Here is a 21,449-nt window from a genome sequence, read left to right as displayed (position 1 = left end):
ACACCTGGCAAACGGTAAGGTAACTTATCTGATTAGATATGATCTCTCTACTGCAAGAGCAAGTGACCTATCCCACCCTAAACATCATCATCCTGTCTGTACAGTAAGGACAGAGTAGCCACAAATCAAATGACAGGAGAGGGGATCACAAAGACTGAGAGGAAGCTGAAGGACTCCCAGCATTCAACCTGGAGGAAAATGCGTTCTATATTTTTTCAGAGAAATGCAAACATCCTGTTGTAAACCACCACAGTATTCTTCCGTAGTGTTGTCATGTCGACTGACATGACTCTACAACTACACTAATCTTTCTTGAGGGTGCCGGGTGGAACTCATGCATGAAGTATATTTTGACATGGACATTCAGACCAAAAATTTGTACTGCACTTCCACACAAAGTCTGGTGCAGGAACAATAAAGAAAGCAGCAATGTGACGGGGATCAGATTTCCACCTCACTAGCCACTGTCCCTTTATGTTGAGGCTGCTCCTTGATTCTGACTTTGTTGTTAGTTTGCTACTGCCTTTAGTTAGAGCGATCTTTTGCCTAAACTAAGCTAAGCGGATGAGGACTTTGACATTTAGAAAAGGAGATTCTGCCATTAATCAACTTGTCGGGGATACAGCCATTTATTAAATGTCACTGGAGGAATGAGTAAGAGCGGTCAATGACAAGACGTATGGTAAAAACACCAGACGTAGTAGCACAGTACACAACATCCTTCAGGAAGACACAAAAGTTCACCTTTATTCTGTTCTCAAACTGTAGGTTTCATTTAATCACAGGCTACAACCCTATAAAAAACCGGACAGTTCTGTGCCACAGTTTCAGGATATCAGTTTTCTCGTAACAATGACAGTTACATACAATATACACATTCATCAAACCCAATTATGAATGCCTAAGTTGTAGGTTTTTACACCATCTGAAAAGGTCATGCTGTGGTGCCAGGCCTAAGATCGTCGAGTACTTTACCTTCATGATGTCCAGCCTCTCCTCATCACAGCGGACAAAGACGCTGGATGAGGATGACAGGGGCAGAGAGGTGGACAGGGTGACGGCCTCCTGAGCGAGACGGCGGGATCGGGCTGCACTGTTTGTATCACTGGCGTTCTTCACCTGAGACATGTAGTGGTAGTTCACCTTGAACATAAGCTTCCCATCCTCTTCCTCGGAAACCATCTCAAAGGTGTCTGGACAGAGAAAAGACAAGTGTGAGTGTCACTGTGGGATGCCCCCATGCTCATATACAACTGCACCAAAAAATGAATAAATATATACATAGCAGCCTAACGTGTAATTTTATTTTGAAAAATGTCTAGCTAGCAGGCCAGCAGTTCGGCCCGTATCATTGATTACAAGGCCCAAACACTTGATGATGCACAACTGAAGTTATGTCCCTAACATCTGCTGGTGGCCACTAACACCTGCTAACATCTTCTGGTAGTTGGTAACCTTAATTGTGCAGAAGACATTCAAATGTACAAGGGATATTCAACATCTTGTCCTATTTTTTTTTTTTTTTTTAAAGCTCATGCTCACAACATTGCCAGTTGTACTGTTCGACTGTTCTCTGGTTATGTCAGTAAAAATTACAATGATGTTTTGTTATAGTGAGTTACAGTCTGTCCGTCAATGTCTTCAGCCTTTCTGTCTGCACAGTGAAACAACACCGTTTACACTCAAGTCACTTGCAATTACTTCAGACATCAAGTTGCTTACAAAATCAATTGTGACACAGCAAAACCAGTGTAATTAATCATGACATGGCTGAATGGAGAGTGATGGACAAGTCAAAAGGGATGAGCAGGATGGGAACATAGTCTGAGTCTGATTTCCTCTCAGAGTTCTGGCATGATGGCATTATGGATCATATCAGACAGGAGAGGGAGACAGAAAAATGTAATGAGTGTGTGTGTGTGTGTGTGTTTGAGGAAATACGTTTCAACAGAGGAATGGGGAATTATAGTTGTTTTTGCTGTTGATTTGCTGACATGTTTTCTTAAAGTAACATGAAAATCATCTTTTTCACCATGTTTTATGTGTAAAGAAAAAGAAATACAAAATGTATGCATTCTACATAATGGTCCATGCACATAAACGCACAGACACACCCACAAGCAAATATATAAACTCACCAAACTGCAGCTTCTTCATGGCAGCTACATATTTTTCTTCTTGAGAGCGTACGATGGACAGGGGCTTGGGTCGGCTTGACACCCTTCTTGAAGACTCCACCAGCTTTCGCTCTGGTGAGGAGGAGGGATTTGGGATGAGGAGCAAAAACCACGAAGACCAGAGTTAAAACAGAGCAGAGTGGAGGCATTCAGAGAGTGACAGTGACACAGAGGCATCAGCTCCAGAATGTCTTCCCCTGTGAAAATCCTGCAGGGTCAGCCTGCCACAGGACTATTTATCACAAGCGTCACCTTAGCAAGCAATCGGTGCTCTGATCTTCATCAAACAGACACATATATTCAGGCATGCACACAAAGCAGCATTACAAAAAGCCTGTTGGAAACAACTACGACAATCTTAACTAAGCCTGTGAGTTTGATACATTGAATACTTTTCATGACTTGTTTTGTGACTCACAACCTTCCTCAATTCCAGTGGACAAACTGATGTTCTCTGCATAACACCACAAAGCAAATTACACAACTCCAAGCTTCGTATTGTGCTCTTCTTTGTGGTCTCTGTGGTAAATACGGTCAACCAGCTAACTGTGGAGGCATGTTGAAACTAGAATAACCATCTCGCAGTTGTACCAAGTTTCCACCCAAGTTTCAGGAAATATGGTCACTATTCCCCTTCTGTTCCAGAGCTATGGTGGTGAATAATGGCCAGAAAAGTGCTCCTGGAGATCATTATGACATAATAGGGAAGTCAACCTTTGACCTTTTTGATATAAAATGATATCACTTCATCATTTTATAGAATTTAAATTGGGTCTGAAATTTCTCATACAACTAGTACTTGAATTATAGAGTTATGGCCAAAAACCTGCTTTGTGAACTTTGACATTTGTCCACCAAAATCAGTCCAAAAAGAAATTTGTACCTAATTTGAACAATTCCATAACGGCCTTTTCTGAGATATCTTATTCACCATAGTGGACTGATCCGACATAATGCCTTGGTAAAGATGCATAAAAGGTTCAACCATCATTGACAATAGAAATGAGATTGGATGTAGATTGAAAACAATGGCGGCAACAACCACTCACTGAAAGTTCCTTAGGATGCAAGTTGTGATTACCTCTAAAGTTGTTGAGGAGAAAGTTAGAGAGCCATATATTGCATAACATTTGTATCAAAATATGGATTCGGCAAGGAAGTCTCTGACAGCACCCCCAACATTAATATATCAGGAAAAACATATTGTAGATTGAAATAAAAGTCTACTACATCTTGCAGTTCTCATCTGTAAAACTACTGTTTCAAAGATCAAGAATTTACTTCTATGTATTTACCATAAAGGCCGATTCAAACTATAGATCTTTAATTCCACCTAAAATATGTAAGAAGTAATAATGAATAAATAAGAGCACATCTGCTGATATCATCATTGATTTAGCCTGTTCTGTTAGGACAAGTATATCGATACTTCAGAGGAATACTTCTCCTCAAATCAATACTGTCCAGCTCCTATCGGATCATAGCTCCTCTCAGAGATGTTTCTTAAAGCCTCTGTACTAATTAAATGATTATACATCTGTCAAGGCCCTAATGTTGCAAGCTCCGCACTGTACAATTCTGTATGATATGTGATGCCCGAGGCCTTCATTATATGGATTTCTCTATGAGAAGTGACATGACATTGATCTTTATCTGTATCCCCTACCCCACACTTCCACCACATGTAATGGCCAGTTCCCCCACCTAAGTGATCACTAAGACGACTGTTTATGTGGGCCGAGCATAAAAATCCTCCGAAAGGAGCTGGAGGAAATGGGCGGGTGGGGGATAATTAATATTGTGTACTATGTAGGCAAGGTATTAGGGGAGGTGTAATGATTCATCATGTGGAGGACATTGATGGTGCTACTTGCTTAAGGTGACTAATGGCTAGTAAGAAGAATGTCCTTTCTTTGTCCAAATCTCTATGTACAAAAACAAGTCGAGACATCTGTACTTTGCCCTTAACAATTTTTCAACGTCCGAATCTTGTGATACAACTTGAAGAGGCCGTCCTTCCTCTTCACAGGGCTAAGGAGAGCCTCAGAAAAGATGCCAAGGAACGTGGAACAGTTTTAGAAACGGGACATCAGCAGTGCACAGTCCATCACTGACTTCCAGAGTCACAGAGTCACTTTACAACACGTTTCAGGCAGTACCGAAGGCTGAGTTTGACCTGAAGCTTTCCACTGTTAGGTCAAGTTGAACTTTTAAAAACAGGCCAATAGCATTCTTGATTAAATTGTTTAGTCATTCACAGCTGAGGGATTTCAGACGTTTTGGTAAGCTAAACTTAGAGACCCATTTTCATGTCCTTGTACCAAGAGAAATAATTCAGATAAAGCTGAACAATTCTGGATGTCAGCCAACAAAGGCTTTTGGTAAGGACAGATAATCAAATATGATGAAGAATTGTTTTTGTACGCGTTACGGATTCACATTTCTCAAACACATTTTCTATGAAACTGGGTTTCGGTGGGACATAAGTTTAAATGTACTGATATAACTGCGTACTGCTGCAAACCAAGACTGTTCAAGCTGGGATTTGAATGAAACAGATATAAAATGGAGAATGTGACATCGGTGTTTGGCAATAAAACCACAAGTGTATGTTGCATACATACCCTGGTTGGCCTGCCGCAGGCTGGTAGTAGCGATGTAGACGATCTCAGCTGTCCTCTGGATGTCAGGTACCAGCAGAGACAAGCCCTCCGGCTCTGGATCTGAGCTATCGGTCTTCATCACACCTTTACTTTTATCTTTCTTTGATCTAAAACACAAGAAATATTCATCCAGTCACATCAACTTGAATTTTAGAAATGTATTTTTTTGTGTACAAGGTTAAGTTTATTCTTTTGTCATTATGCTTCCAAAAGACATTGTAGCATTTTTGGGGATAAATCAAACGCATTAATCAGCCAACTCTCCACAAAGCTTTCATTCAGCAGTCTTCTAATTAGCTCAGTCTGACTTTGGTGTGACACAAGATTTATTCAATTTTTTCTTTTGCAAACTATAACCATTCAAAGTGTGCCATATGAGCTATGGAAGGTTTGTGTTTGCAGTATAACTATACATGTGCAAACAAGTGAGACAACTATCACTGAATCAATTTGATAATGAAGAATATTTTTGATTAATGGTTTAGTTCTGAAACATAATTTGTTTGTCTTCTAAATGGATTTTTGTCCAAAGCAACTATTTCTCCAGAGCAACTCTGGGGAGGGTTTCGTTTTTTTCTTTGGCTCTGTCCTGCTGAACGTACATGTCTATTAAGACCATTACCTGCAACATAACAATGATTCACACCTAGACCTCAATTGAAGTAACATTTGCATCATTTCATCAGCTTGTCTAAAGGTTTCATAACTGTGAACCAAATTTCCCCCCCAATATTTTCAAGTGCTGAACTAAGCAAGTGCTTCCCTGCCCATTTCCATGGATGTTAGATCAAGAATGTTTCTATTTTCAAGGTTTCTGAAGCCTTGTTATTTATTTTATGATTAAAAATAATGACATTCCAATCAGGGTCAGCCATGTGTTTGTTTCCAATTAGCAACTGTTAGCATGCATAAATGCTCAAGCATGCTTTTGAACATGGTAAACATTCTACAGGCTTAAAGCCTGAGCTTACAGTCTGTCTGATTAAACCTCTTGTCAAGACCATATAGGTGTGGACAAATTGAGTTTGACTGATTGCTGCACTTTGTTTGAGGAGGAATATCTGTTCTTTCATTCTTACCGTTACTCTGTAAGGCTCTGGTTTCTGTTCAACTAGTCGACTGGTAAAATGGACTGTATTCATTTGACACTTTTCCAGTATTATTGGCCATTCAAACACTTTACAGTACAAGTCACATTCACCCATACATTCATACAGCGTCTCTATATGCAACGATATACCAAACACCAATCATACACTTCCTATTTTTTTCAATGTATTAATGAAAGCTATCATTTATATCTGGCTATATTTTATCTATCAATAGTTTCTCAAGAAATTTTCCAAGGACATTTACTGTTAAACACAATGATACTGTGATAAAATATGTAAATATATCATATACTAATCAAATACTTTTTCTGTGTCTTGATAACTGCTTTATCTATTCTGCCCACTCCTAATTTTAAGTGATACCACACCCTAATATAAGAGAAATTCCTGTTACTATCCCTTTAATGCACATCATAACCCTATAAATTAAAAGAGGAATTGATGTGGTCTACAAATCATTGACAGAGGTACACATTTAGATTACACATTTCTTATTAACCCTGTTAACAGAGAGGATCATTGTTCATCTCTTAACAAAGCAGCAAAATAGGTGCAGACATGAAGAGCTAATCATACTGTAAGTTCAAAGCTTGCTGTGAGGTAAAATGTTGACTGGACTGTGTACAGCCTCAGTAATCCACTGTTGTCTCACTGATTTATCAGGAACTATTATCTTTACCTCCTGTGGAACCTTAATTGAACCATGCTGCCACACTATGGCTGCTGCAACATTCAGGATGGGCATGCTCTAAAAATACCATCAGATACATCATTCATAAATAAGGCACTTGGAGATGCATGTATGCAGAGTGTATACATACACATAAAACTGAGTATAGTATGTTGACCAGAAGCTTACAGGGGCTGTGAGTGAGGGAGATGAGCTCACTTATCTGAAGATGTTGTAGCCTCATCTCCTAGGATGTATATCCAATTGTTAGTTGAGTGTGTGTATCAGGTTCAGTACTTTACGCTCAGCAAAAGAAATGCACCTCCCCCAGCATAATGGAATTTTCTGCTGAGACTTAAGTCTTTTTCTTCCATAATAAAACACAACACATTCACGACGTGTCCCTGACCACCTCAAAGCAGCTAAGTGACTGAATCTCAATGCCTCCTCGATGTTCAATGCCTCTTGGGGCACATTCCCTTCATTCAGGGTGGATTTCAAAGCAAAGTGTGAACAGGGCTAAAGATGTTAAGATTCCCACTTCATCAGTATTGCAGAGAGGAGGACCGTGAATGATACTGGGGCGAATTTAAAGATTGGTAAGATTATGGCTGAATCAAAGTGTTCAATAAAACATTACTTGTCATGTATGAAGTAAGCTTTAGCAAATAAGATGATTAAATGAATGTGTCACTATTCACCTTGATGTACTCTGTGACATTTGTGGTCCATCTTTAAAATGTAAAAACCTGAGCAAACACATTACATTGTTCCATTAAGTTAATTGCATTTGCTCGATCTTACCTGAGGCGATTGGTATACGTGTCCACGCATGTCTTCATCTTGGCCAGCAGCATCCCAACAGATGTCTGTCCCTCAGAGTGCTCTTCATCTTCCTCCTCATCGTCATACCCCGGGTCCCCAGACAGAGGCAGCAGCAGAGGGACCAGGGCTGTGCAGGTGGAAATGGCTCTCAGCAGCTCCAGTAGTGCCCGATATAAAGGCACATGGCGTGCCATATCCAGAACTGCAGAGAGAAACGAAGAATACTTAAGTGTAAGATGCTAACAGCACAGAGGAACCAAAAGGAGACATGTTTACACCCATGATTACATTTATATTTGCACCTGCCTTACATTGTTTTTTGCGCCTTACGTCAGTAAACACTAGATTTTCAGCTGTTCAAAACGTGAGGAATTAATATATCTCTCTCTCTCTCATTCACACACACATACACCCGAATAGTATATCAAAATCTGTATCGACATTGGACCTACACATCCAGTATTGGTTGAGACTACAGTTCTGGATTTAATCAGGTTTTAAGTTATTGTGAATTAGCAACATCATAGTACAATATCAAGGGTGAGCAGCTGTGACACAGGCTGGTCATATCATCTCGGTGTCGATCTTTGTTGACCATTTATGAGGATCTAAACTCAAAGCGTAGTAGGGAATACAGAGTCAAACATATTATGTTTGAAGTAAGAAAATCCAATTTAAGTTTTACAGAACGATAACTATTCAAAAAAATCGTAATGAGTGAATTTTATTTTTTAAATGAACTCTTGTCAGAAATTATCATTAGGTACAGAAATAAGCATTTAGTAGTGAGGAATAGTGAGCAGTGTTTTGGAGATACAATGATGCTGATATGCTAATGTTTCGCAGTAAATCTTTACTAACCAAATGTAGCCATGCCAGTGTTATAAACCGCAGTACTGGGAGAGGTTTAGAAACAAGTGTAAGAAATCATAAAAAAAAAAATTGAAAAACTAGATATCATCAAAGACTCAGTTTTTATATACTTTATATAATAATACTTTTTTGCCATGGTTTGTCTCAACCAGCACTTGTACAGAAGCCAATCAGATACAAGGGTGTGTTGAGAATGTGAAATAATTATCAACAGGCTGACCGTGTAAGACACACCATTTTCTGAGAACAGGGTTGTTTAGTGTGAGTGGATGTACTTGTGCATCCATGTGCTTGCCCTGAAGTGTCAGCTTCAAAATAAACAGAACAGCTCTTGTTTGTGGCCCCCAGACTATTTTACATTTATATTGAAATTCCCAGCTCCCTACTACTTCTCCCTCCATTTGCACAACACTGACCTTCCGAGGCATTAATCTGCTCTCAGATCCTTTAACCAGTGTTTCTGGATGGCATCTAGCATAGAATCCCCATCCCTTCTAGATACTACACTCATAACTCATCAGAATGCCTCCTCCTGCTCTGTGCCAATGTCAGACTTGTTTTTCTTTCCACTGTGGGTACTAAATGCCAAGCAGTCTTGGGTGAAAGAGAAAAGAATTAAAAAGACGGAGTAGAACATCACCAACACATGCCTTTTTAAATAATGGGATAATAACAGGGGGAGAAAAAGAAGGACAATACTGAGCATCATTGGCAAACTGCCCTTGGGTTTTTATTTTCATGCAGCATGTAATCGTCCATTATTCCCATTTTTCCCCAGGTTTGAACAAAAAATATACTATAACATTTCCACTTTAAATCATGTTAGGTTTTTAACAATGATTTTAGCAATGACACTTTAAATCAAACAATCATAGAGGGTGTGTGACTTTGGTGTTTCCATGAAAGTGAGCTTGATATATTTGCTTTTTAAGTGAAATGTCTGAACACTTTTTGGATAGATAGGCATCAAGATTTGGCTATCTATCATCGTAAAAAATGTATTTTATAATACAAATGCAGTTATTGTGAAAAGCATGTAACTTTCACAACTAATTATTCTACGCACCGACTTTCCCTGTCCCATAAATACACTCCAACTTCCATGAAATCCAAGAAACTCCACCCCCTAATTGGAGGACAGAACAGTGGTGCAAAGCCAGCAGTATAGAGACAAATCAGATCCTGTTCTTAGCCATAGGAAGAACAGCATCCCAAAGAGGCAAGAAATCCATCACAGTTATGACAATCTTGGTAGTGCTGACCTGCAGTCATTGCAGTGCTACGAACAGCGAAGACTCCACTCGTTGTGATTTAGGGCCTTCTGGGGGGGCGTACAGAGATTGGTGCTGCGTATAACCATGTTGGATGCTTGGGCTGATTAATAGTTAACAAAGGCCTGTAGACCTGAATGTGAGTGCCTGCGATGAGTTAGCGTGGCATGTGTAAGGGCAGCTTGAAATAGAGGTGCTACTGTTGGACTCTAATGTCTCCCAGTTCGCCCATGTAGCCTGACCTAGTTTCAAAGCAATTGCCTCACTGAAATAGCGTACCAGGAAGTTGCATCTAAAATCACATTGTGAATCATCCAGAAACACACACAAAATCACTTCATCAAAGTTGAAGATCAAGCTTTAGATTCTACAGATGCACACAAAACTTACAGTAAACTTCCACTACAACTAAAGTCACAGATGGAGCTGAATAGCAGGATCGACATCAGCAGGCTGGTACAACAGTGTTATCAGAGGTGCTTGCTAGGCTGTTGGAGTGATCTAGGGAATCTAACGAACTAGGGCTCAGCTGTACCAATATTGCAAAATACAGAACCAACATTTACAGTTGGTACCAAAAAATGTACACCCAGCTGAGAAAACTTAGGAGGTACTGACATAGCAATTAAATAGGTAAATGTAAATGTTTTCTTCATACTTTGTACCAAGTCAAAAACAAACAAATTATTTGAAAAAATGAAGGTTAATCTCAGTGAACTCATTTCTAGGAGCTTCCACTTCCTGTCTAGTCAGCTGTTGGTGCTGCTGTGAGTCATGGGCAGAATCATCTGTTTATCAAGTTAATAACCATCTTTTGGAAAACAAAAGCAATACATTAGACACAAATAGAAATAATATGATTTAAAAAATAAGAATCAAACAATGAAGAGACACCACTAGACAAACAGAAATTCAACTTTCTTTTGTCACTTCAGGGCTAACTTGTCACAATCAAATGTAATAAATGGTTCAGAGATTTAACTGCCAATGTGAATGGTAGATTCTAGCTTTATTGCTCCTATTGTGCACCAACACATATTCAGGGAGAGAAATGATTCGTCGAACAGGCCAGTAGGCCTGTCCTTTCCTCTATGACTATGAGTGACTAAGTCGGGCTCTTCAGTTGTCAAACAGCAGGCACAGGCTGTGTTAAATACCATAGTCCGAAATGAGTCTGGAAAAGTAAAGATTAGAATATCAGGCCAGTCATTCCCTCGATGATTGCGGTCATGCTGCCAGTGAAAATGTCGGTGAACGTATTTGTTCAGCTTCAACTCAGATTCTTCCCAAATATACATAAGATTTGAAAGAATTAGCCAATCATCCCTCTGAAACTCTGACATGATGAAATTAAAGTTTAACTTCTAGTTTGTTATAAAGTTCATGCACTGTCCATAGCGGTAAGGCCACTGTTAATGCATTTCATTTGTGAAAGTTAATAGAACCTGACCAGAACTACCGCCTGAGCAAACATGGACAAATATTTAATATTTGATCTGTAAAGAGCTATCCAAAAGTTAAACAAGCTGAGCCATGTACTCAGGCAGGTGGAATTCCTTACATGTTCTGACACTTTGCCTTCATTTCAAAGCAGCTGTTCTTTTCATGAATAAGAGGACATTTCTTAGCGACAACTGACATCAAACCATCTGAGAAGTATCTGAAATATCATAGATCAAAGTAAGGCTGTTTACCTTTTCCTACAAATACAACTGCAGTACTCCGATGTTGCCATGACAATCTATTGGTTAGGTTGCAGTATTGTAGTTTCGACTATGATTACTGTAATACACAAATACATCATGCACACGTGATAAGCAGCATCTGTAAAAAGTAGGAGCACCATTAAATATCAACATTGCAGGTTTTTAATCTTGTCAATGTCATTTCAAATATGTGTGTAATAAAAATTGAAGAGAAGAACATACATTTTTTCACCATTTTAGACGTCCTTTCTCAACTCTACCTTAATAAAAACTTCTAATGTTGGATACTGCTTGGTCAAAAAGTTAAAACCAGGAAATAACAGTTATAATCAACCAGAGACAATTCTGCACTATTATCAAATGCCAAACTGAGAAATTCTAATTAACCCCCAACCCCTGTTGTCCACTTGTGTCTCCTGCCTTACTTTTCATCTAATTTAGAACCTACTCTGCCCTCCAGTTCCTTGTGAAGATGAGAAGATTCCTGCAATTACAGCTGACAGACTGACGTTTGGTATTTTACTGGGGGTATAGAATTAGGGAGGGGGCATCCACAAAGGGAACAAAGATGGTTTTGAAAGGGAAACTTGTTTAGAAATGGACACCTCTTTGCTGTTAAATTATTAACACAGTGCCACATTCGGGCTAAGAAGTGATGAAAATTGCGATGTGAAAACATGCAGTATTCATATCCATAATTGAGGGACACAAACAGATAATTTTAGATATCTGAATGTCGTTATGGGGGGCAGAATCCCTGCTGCCGAAATGCTAATGCTTCAATAACCCAAAATACCTCAGAAATTCCTTCAATTTAATGGATACAAACACCCCTGGTCAGATAAAGCTTTTCTGCCTCCAAGTGAAATGACACTAATCATTTCAAAGCAGCTCATAATTCAGCCCTAGGGAGAATTGTCCGTTTATAATGAGGGTAGCTGTGCATAGAAGCTCGCAGAATGAACACTTGATAATTGCCCTTGATTGGCTGGTGCTGCAAATGTGTGTATGTGTGGGTGTACGATCATACAACAGAGAACCCGCCCTACATTCATCAATGATGTACATTTATTCATAAAGCATCTCAACGTTTCCTAACGCACTGCCGTAATCATCCAAGAAAACTGAAGAAACTGATACAATGCTGCTTACACAAGCTTTTACAAGTGGGGCAACAAATTAAAGTTCAGTTCAAATTGTGATCACATTAAATACCCTCTAATGAATGATTTTATTAAAACAACAAATCAAATGACTACATAGACCATGAAAGTTATCACTCCTAATGTCTAACCTACAAAGACATGGTCCTTTGGTCCAGACTAAAATATCTTAACTATTGGATAGATTTCTATGAAATTATGTACAATCATTCATAGTTCCCAGTGGGAAATTCGTTATGCCTGTGCACTCCTCTGACTTTCTCTATTTTCAACATTAGAAGACCAAACACATTGGACCAAGCGACTACCAAAGTTTCTCCATGTTAGCTAGATGCATAAATAAAAAGATGTTACTGATGACAACTTAATAAGACCATATCAGGGCTGTGGGTTTGTCAGCCCATTCCCCTGCCCCCGGTGGCCAAAATAAATTATTGTAAAAGTGATGAATGAAGCTTTGAGAGAACAGCCTATTACACAGATTCTACTATATTCATTACACACTAGTGAATTTTGTTGTGACCACACTAGCAGTTTGTTAATGTCTTGGTTATAACATATACAACACTGCGCTGCAATAACAAACCCACTGAGACTACAGGATATGACAGTCATTGGTCTTCTTTAAACCCACATGCTGCACACACCCACTGGTTTACTGCAATGCTCCAAAAAAAAAAAAAAAAAAGAAGCTATGAAGCATTAAATGACTTACAACAGAGTCTCAACTCATGGGTGAACAGAAGAGCTGGCGAGTGGGCTGGTGGCTCCCACAAGGGGCAGGTATCTGTTGCCTTCCCAGGGGAAGAAACCATTGAGCATGCGGGTCACACCGAGTGGGTGGCTAATACTCTGACTCAAGCTCGTGGCTAGACAATGTCAGGTCTTCTTGACCCCTTTAGGGCAATGGAACAGAGGAGAGAGTCGCTGAAATAGTAAGACTCTGACATGTCTCTGCCAACACAGTCTGCCTCAGTGGACACTGTAGATAATGTGCATCAAAGCAAGACTATGTGGACCAACCAGAAAAAAGTGGCCTGAAGCTCTGTGCTGTTTCAAAGGACAGATGGAACGGTGACTGCATTTGTCTACACAAAGAATCTTTTTGTAAACCAAGCTACTCAAGCACCTTAGTTTTGGTTCGACACACAGTGTGGACATCTTAACTGGGTTAGAATGAGCAAGAAAACTCCAACTCTCAGAAACAAGCAAAACAAACAAGGAAAAAAAAAATCACTCAATCCTATTTGAAAATGGCAAAACCTAACTCATTTTGCCCATTTGCCAATCATGTGTTGACTTGAGGTTGACAAAGAAAGAATTAAAAAGACACAAAGATAATAATTATTTTACTATATTAGAAGTCTACTCTGAAAAATAAGAGGGAATAGTAAGTTTAATGGCAGCACAGACAAAATGTTAAGGTATTGAAATTCACAATCAAATAAAATGTGATCCAATAGTCATCTAAGTCACAAGACAAACTGGGCTTTAATCATAATATAATTTTAATCTTTTTTACTGAAAACACCCATTAAATAGGTAAAAGGATAAAGTGAACCCATGGATTTAATAACTGGTTAATCCTCCTTTGACAAAAATACCTCAAACAGTCACTTCCAGTAACTTTGTACATGGGCCACTCACTCATCCAGGTGAGTTTCATTCTTTGGTTTGAGGCAATCTTCAGTGAATTTACTTCAGTATTTATTCAGAGTCACTGTTCTCCTCCCTGTTCACCAGGCACACTGGCATTATCCTGCCATGATTAACTTGGGAATTAATTCCCCCCCTCAAGTAGTGAGCTGTGCAGCCCCCCCAATGCGTTGCTCCCTCCTTTGGGAAGTACTGTTTTAATATTATTATTCCTTAGTTTCATCAGCAAACAAAATATACTCTTCCAGTAGAACTGTGGAGAATCAAATTGCTTAGTGGCAAACTTGAGGTGAGCAGTGATGTTTTTTTGGAGAGAAGGGTCCATGGTGGACTCATGATGAGAGATGTTAACCAGCTGCAATGATTCCTTTAAACTTTCTGCTGTTAGTGTGGGACTCTCATCTAGCTCACAGGCCCTGGGATGGCCCCGCCCCCACTCACACACACTGACAATAAAGTAGAGATGACAGAAGAGAGGCGGTGAACGAGCTGGTAATTGTCGAACAGTGGCGACAAAAAGTGTGAATACAGGCTTTCCACAATGGACCACCAATGATAAACGATTAGTTCTGCTGTGTCAGGATCAGAGCAGAAGCAGCAGTTGGTTTGTACCGTGTCAGAGTCTCCTGTCTCGGTGTGATCCCTCCACACTCCTGCTGACCTGTGCTTTCTTTACACTTTAATAATAAAAACCGACACTAATCAGAAGTTATTAGGACCTGAATTTACATTGTGTTTGTTTGACTCGCTCCAGAGTTTATGACACACACACACACACACACACACACACACACACACACACACACACACACACACACACACACACACACACACACACACACACACACACACACACACACACACACACACACACACACACACACACACACACACACACACACACACACACACACACACACACAAATATTTGCCTAATACAATACAAACCCAAAATGCTTATGTAAATCATAACCATCCCATTCTGTTTACCGATCTGGTCAAATATAAATCCTGCATCAATTGTCTAATATTTATTCAAGAGTAATTTTTCTTAACGGAGCCAGAGAGTCCATTTTGTGTGTGGTTTATGTTTTATTCATTTGGGATATTTTAATATTTTTTATTTGAATTCAAATGTCAGACTATATATTCTTTAGAATTAAGTTAATTGCTCTTTGAAAGGTTGTACTCGTAAGATTATGCTATAATAAATCAATTTTGGGTGCACCTGAATTATGTGCTTGTGCACCATTTTGTACAAACATTATAGTCAACAAACTAAAATAAACAAACAAAATCATAGTAAATAGCTCCTCTGTTAGTAATATTTAATATTGGTTGGTTTTGGACTGTTCTTCTGATATCACCTTGTTCCTGGTCTGAGGGCAGTATTTTGTGTGTGTGTGTGTGTGTGTGTGTGTGTGTGTGTGTGTGTGTGTGTGGCGTTCCCTTTTATTAACTAGATTGCGGCAGCCCACCATTGTCTAAATTGTCCCACCACAGTTTGATAATTTTTTTACTTTCTAATAATACTATAAAAGATCTCTAACTTCATTGCTTCATACCAAATCAGCTGCTTAGTGGTCAGTCGACTCTCCTATTATCATGTGATAAAACTCTGTTTGCCTTTGATGTGACTCTGCTGCTGCTCAAAGTATACCCTTTGTTTATAACTGTAATGTCAAACTAAGTATTGCTAACTAGTATATGACAAAATTGACTGGTTTTGGATCGATGAATGGCAGCTATACAGCTTATGAGAAAATCAAGCCAAAAAGTGTTACGTCTATAAAAAAATGAAATAGTGTAGCTGGTGGGCCAGTAACTTAATTGCCGTGTGCCTGATCACTATGTAACACTGGTAACACAGAGTACCATGGCAACCCTTGCTTCAGAATAAACTGGCCTCAATGACACAAAGCTTTTTATCTTTTTGCATGTACAGTTTTTGTATTTAGATTAGATTTAATGACAATAAAGTTCATCTACTTTAATCGAATCTATTTGAATTAGGTTAGGTTGCCTTTAAGTTGTCTTTATTGTTCTGTATGACATTGTTGAACCTTAAAAAAAGATTGTTCATTATTGGTCTCGTTATATGTACATATAGTGATAAATGGGCTTTTCCACTTTTGTGTGTGAGCATAGATTTGTGGCATCACTATACTGTTATAGTAAAAATCCTATGGAAGATTGCAGAAGAGTAGTGGGTCACCCATACAGACATGATAAGTACAGGAGCACTGAAAACAAGTTATATGAAATTTGCTAAAAAAAGGTTTTTAACAATATAATTTTTAACTTTTACACCAAATTCCTTTATTATTTACATTTGGTAAAAAGAGAAGTTATATCCTGCTATGTTGTTCATGACTGATTCTCTGCTATGACACAAAAAAATTGGTTCAAGCATCAACACATGGTTTTACTGGCTCACCTAATAATCTCATCTGTTTTATCTATTATTAGCCTGTTTAAGACAATGTGCATTCTAAGGCCAGTTTATTGAGTGCTTAGAAAATCAAAATTGATATAATTGTGACACATGTCCAGCAGGTGTCACCCTGTTAAAAATGTAGTTTGCACATACAAAGTATTATGCTGTGTTTATGGCCCCCAGAGGACATGTGCAGCCACCTGATAAGGAATAAAACAACAGGATTTAGAGAATGTGAGTTAAGGAGGAAGAGAGGAGTAAGTGTGAGTCATAATGCTCGAAGAAATGAGCTGACTGGGTCAGAAGCCTGTTGTCATACATTTAGAACTGCAGTCCAACTGCACTGACCAATGCAAGTGGAAGGGAATGCAGTTTTCAACATTTATTAACCTAAAAAATTCAGCATGGTGCTTTGGAGCTGGGAAAAGCAAACCATAAGTAACTAAAATTGGCATTAACGTAGGTAATGATGTATATTTCACAAAACGGAGAAGCCAGAAGCCGAGGGTATAACAGTAGGTCTAATTAGTGGGGTAAAAAGGTACCTGAAGTGTGAGGGTAAGTTAGAAAGGAAAAGAGGGGCAAAGAATGCTCTATGGGCTTTGTGCCTTCGTATCAGAGGATTTGAAGAGAAATATTGAATTGAATACACAGACCCCCTACTGCCTCCCTCTTTGTCCTCCACCCAGCCTCAACCATCGTTTATTTCCCCCGCCACCTCCTATTGTTGCACCCGCCTCATCCATTCCTCCCCTCTCCACAGGTTTGTCAGAATAACAGCAACTGAACTCAGAGCAGTAGGGCTGAATTCACCTCCCGTTTAGCATTTCTCTTTTTGGTATTTTTGTGTTAATTAGACAGCAGCAGTACAGATGTGTGCATATGTGTGTGCATATGTGTGTGTGTGTGTGTGCTCAACGAGGCTGCACAGCAGCGGGAGAGGAGGAGACAACAGTGAGCGGGAGCGATGTCATTTCCCCCTCCCTCCTCCTTCTCCCTCCCTGAATCTCTCCCTCTCTCTCTAATTCTCATGCTCCTTCTCCTTCATTGCCACGGCCATCAGGATCCATCCTCTCTCGCCATCCTTCTGTTTGGTTATGCAATGCACTGTACTCCCACAGTGACTGGTGTTGGAACCCTACGGTAACGCTGCTATTACTGGCGGTAGGTGCAGATCCATATTGCCTGAGTGAATGACTGGCACTTCAACTGCCGCTGCCTCTTTACAGACGTCTGCTTCATGGGATTTTACAGCATTTCCTCTTCTTCTGGAATATCACTTGTCAGACTTGACTGATTCCAGGACTTGCCCGATCTTACCTCGCTCAGTGGAGGCTGGGTGTCACCGAAACTCTATCAGCTGATCTTACAAAATCACGCATGGTGTCGGCATATGTTTTTTCTGAAAGACACTAATTGCAGTGATCCCCAGAGGGTTCGTAGCAAGCATTGGAGGGTTGAGGTGGGGGCACTACAGAACAGCGGTGTGTAGATTTGTTGATACACTGGAAAAGGGGGTGGAGGAGTTGCGTGGAGGCAAAGCAGTGACAGGGAACTCAAGAGAGGGAGCCGACGGGGAGGATGGGAGGCAAAGTGGGGAGGTGGGAGGGGACAAATGAGAAGAGGGTTTCTCCTCGCCCCCTAAACAGAGGCTGCTAGCGCTCTAGCTGCGATGCAAACCTACTGAAAAAAAGGCGACTGCAAAGAACTGTGTGGGGGTGAACTTAATCAAGAGGGAAACTGGGGGGTGGTGGGTAATTGAACCTGACAGGTGACGCTGTAGACGGGGGGACTGTAAAAGGAGGTTTTCACTGGAAACATCGCTGGACACCACTGCCTTTGATTCCTCTCTCCGTCACTTAATCTGTCGCTTAAAGGCACTGGAACTGTGGTTAATAGGCAGACCCCCTCTCCTGGAGGGCTCCACATGTAGCATGCCACGGTTTTCCAGAGAGGATCCAATAAGCATGCTGGATGATGTTGACTTACACCTTAGACGCCTTAGGGTAAGCAGCTTTCACTTTATACCCTATAATTTTTTGTATTTAACTGCAAATTCCAATTTTTTTGAACTTCAACGATAGATAGATAGCCACACTAAATGTTGACATGAGAATTGAACGGGATAAAATGACTGAAGCTGTGTTCAAATTTGACCAAGAGCCGAGAATTACCCTGTTTACCATTTTGCTCACTTGTCACTGTGATCATTGGTGGTACCTCCAAAGAGAGGGTGGGATTTTCACAGAGAGCATCTTCTTGTGATGATCTAGGAGGGGTGGTGATTAACCATATCATGGGATATTACAAGAGGTGGGTGAGTGTAAGGTGGCTTTAAATGACTGTTAAATAACAGTTTCATCGCAGATAATCCATGAATAAGACTGAGCAAGAGCTGGTTTCATGCTTGTTGTTAAGAAGCTCGGCTTGAAGCTTTAGAAGCTCATAAACAAGAGTATTCACGGACTAATCTCCACTCCACATGGCTATTGTTTTGGTTGATTCACGACTGATTTCCTCTGGGGGTGGGGATGGAGATAATTATGTCAGTGGGTCTACCTGAACACAGAGCTGTTATGTGCAGTTTTTGTGCAGAAGCTGGTAGATTAATGGGGGAGGATGAAAACAGAAGCACTGCCAAGGTGTGAAAGCAGCATGTTATGTTAACTCAATCCATGTTCTCTGCTGTTTTCTTTGTTTGTGTGACAACTTTTGACATTGTCTTTACAATTTCCTTCTATTCCAGATAAGTGTTCCCTTGCCAGGCTAGGTGAGCATCAGGATCATGGGCACCACAGTAATCACCATTGAGGATGTGCGGGCACTTGAGGTCAAGGAGGAGCAGGAGGAGTCCATATTGGCCATGTTAGGAATCATTGGCACATTCCTTAACCTCTTTGTCATCGTTTTTGTTTACATCTACACCACACTGTGAAGTACCAAATTAGAGGATAGCGGATTTATAAAAGCCTACTTTTGATAGGACAAGAACAACTTAAGTGAGCTGTAAGGGTTAATGAGAAAGTGAAGTCTGACATGATCATCTTCCCCAGAAGGAGGATGAGTGAAATGGACAGCCTGGCTGAAGAAAAAGAAGCCATATTCCCAAGTCACAGCCATGAGCCGGTGAGATAACAAAGGGCTGGAAGAGCGATGCTGGAATCAGGGTGAGCAGAGACAGACAGACACTAGCAAGCCCCCAGCAAGGACTGATCCCCCTGTGGCCTGACAGGAAGTACCATCTTCCCCTTGATGTCATTTTCTTGGACTGCTGGACTCACTTGGAAGTTGAGCCAAACAAGACAGCCATGGGGAAGACTCTGATGCTTTTCCATTTGTTTTTACTTCAGTTTCAAGTTGGTGGAGCTGTAATTGCTACTTTCCTGGAAGGGCTTTGGAGAAACATGTTTAAAAGCAGAGCGTGTAAGAACTACATTGGGACGCCACTCTGGAGACACAGTTGTCTACCAAACTCAATCAGTCTTCAGGTCCAAAAATGTGTAGCTTCAGGGCTTCTGTTAAAAATTACCCTCCCCCAGAAATGTGGCTTTGGACAAGCTCTGCTGTACTTTCATCATCTTAGAATTACACAGTTACAACAAACACATTTCTATTTAGGAGCATACCTGCAACAATTTTAACATGTTGAGGATGCATTTCTAGAAATGCTACTTCAAGAAATCTCCAAATTGGTAACAACAAGAGGTTGAGGGTGGGGCAGTGTTATAGGAAAGCAGTCTATTACAGATGGAGTAAAGAAAACGGAGAATTGAATCAACTTGTAGCAGTTTAACAGTACAGCTGTGCTTGTAAGGTGAAACCTATCTTTCTGTTACTGCACCTCTCTCCACCTCCTGAAACTGATGATTGAGAGGGGGGTTGAAATATACTCTTCAGACTCATGTTCATTTCGATTTAAGGGTAGTGTCAGCAATTATTTTCCTGTATTAAAAAGGCTTTTTTATAAATATTTGAATGAAGTCTAGATGTATTGTGCAACAAGAGACATTTGAACAATAAACATCAGAGCACATAACTAAGGATAGCGCAAAGCCTTATCTGTGAGAGAACCCAAGGAGTGTGTGTGAAAGGATCTGTGAGAAAAAGTGTGAGGATCATAACAGGGGTTCATTAATTACTTATACAGGTGAAATGTACATGCGTTCATATGATCATAGTTATTGCTGCATTTTTGTAATCAAAAGAATTCTGTTGGGTTTATGTAGGCTACATCCTTACTAAAAGCAGAGACATTGGTACAGGGCTGTTACTTATTGGCAGATTGAGCTTTACAGGCTATTGACAGCTGTTGAAAAAACAAGTGGAAAAGAAAGGGAGGGATACAATCACAATGCCTAGCATCTTCAATCTCATCCAACACACATCTTTGAGAGTGTAAACCAGGGACAAAAAGTACATCACAGTTCTTAAAATTAAAAGATGATCACTGCTGGTGGCAGCACACCACCTTGCTCTTTGAAAAACCTTAGAATTGCATATAGAATTACTTTTCTGTGCATGAGGTTGTCAAAAACATTATTTCCTAACCAGACTAAGAGAACATCTGAAATAGCAAATGCTAAATTGAACAAACCAAAGCCTAGACTAGTGAAACCCCCACTGTTTACACCCATACACTTCTTCAATAGATAGACAGGCTCTATAAGCATGCATAGGGTTGTCCGGCAATGCAGGGAGTGCCTTTCCGTTCCACGTGGTCTCTATGGCATCTGGAGTAATTAATCATCACCAACCACCTCCTCTCAGACAGTCATGTTCAGATTACCCTGCAACATCATGTCCCGCTCAATATGAAAGCCTAAATAGACTTTAAATCTTGTCTGTCTAGGGCTGGTCAAAGGGGGAATTATGGTGTAGGATGGAAGAGATGTCACA

General features: G+C 40.1%; 1 protein-coding gene across 12 annotated transcripts in view; it reads right to left on the bottom strand.

Annotated features, from left to right (window-relative positions):
* Positions 1-21,449, bottom strand: part of birc6 (baculoviral IAP repeat containing 6) — a 105,772-nt gene that overhangs the window by 18,454 nt on the left and 65,869 nt on the right. For all 12 annotated transcript variants that reach the window (XM_034608281.1, XM_034608288.1, XM_034608286.1 and 9 more), the window contains 4 exons: positions 7,427-7,649; positions 4,802-4,947; positions 2,139-2,249; positions 976-1,193 (listed from right to left, as the gene is read on the bottom strand). In XM_034608281.1, coding sequence (XP_034464172.1) covers positions 976-1,193; positions 2,139-2,249; positions 4,802-4,947; positions 7,427-7,649 — 698 coding nt within the window. The remainder of the gene's footprint in view (positions 1-975; positions 1,194-2,138; positions 2,250-4,801; positions 4,948-7,426; positions 7,650-21,449) is intronic.

Source organism: Hippoglossus hippoglossus, chromosome 15 (assembly GCF_009819705.1).
Source record: "Hippoglossus hippoglossus isolate fHipHip1 chromosome 15, fHipHip1.pri, whole genome shotgun sequence".
NCBI classification, from domain to species: domain Eukaryota; kingdom Metazoa; phylum Chordata; class Actinopteri; order Pleuronectiformes; family Pleuronectidae; genus Hippoglossus; species Hippoglossus hippoglossus.
The sequence above is the reverse complement of the archived record's forward strand: the minus strand, read 5'-3'. Positions and strand labels throughout refer to the sequence as shown.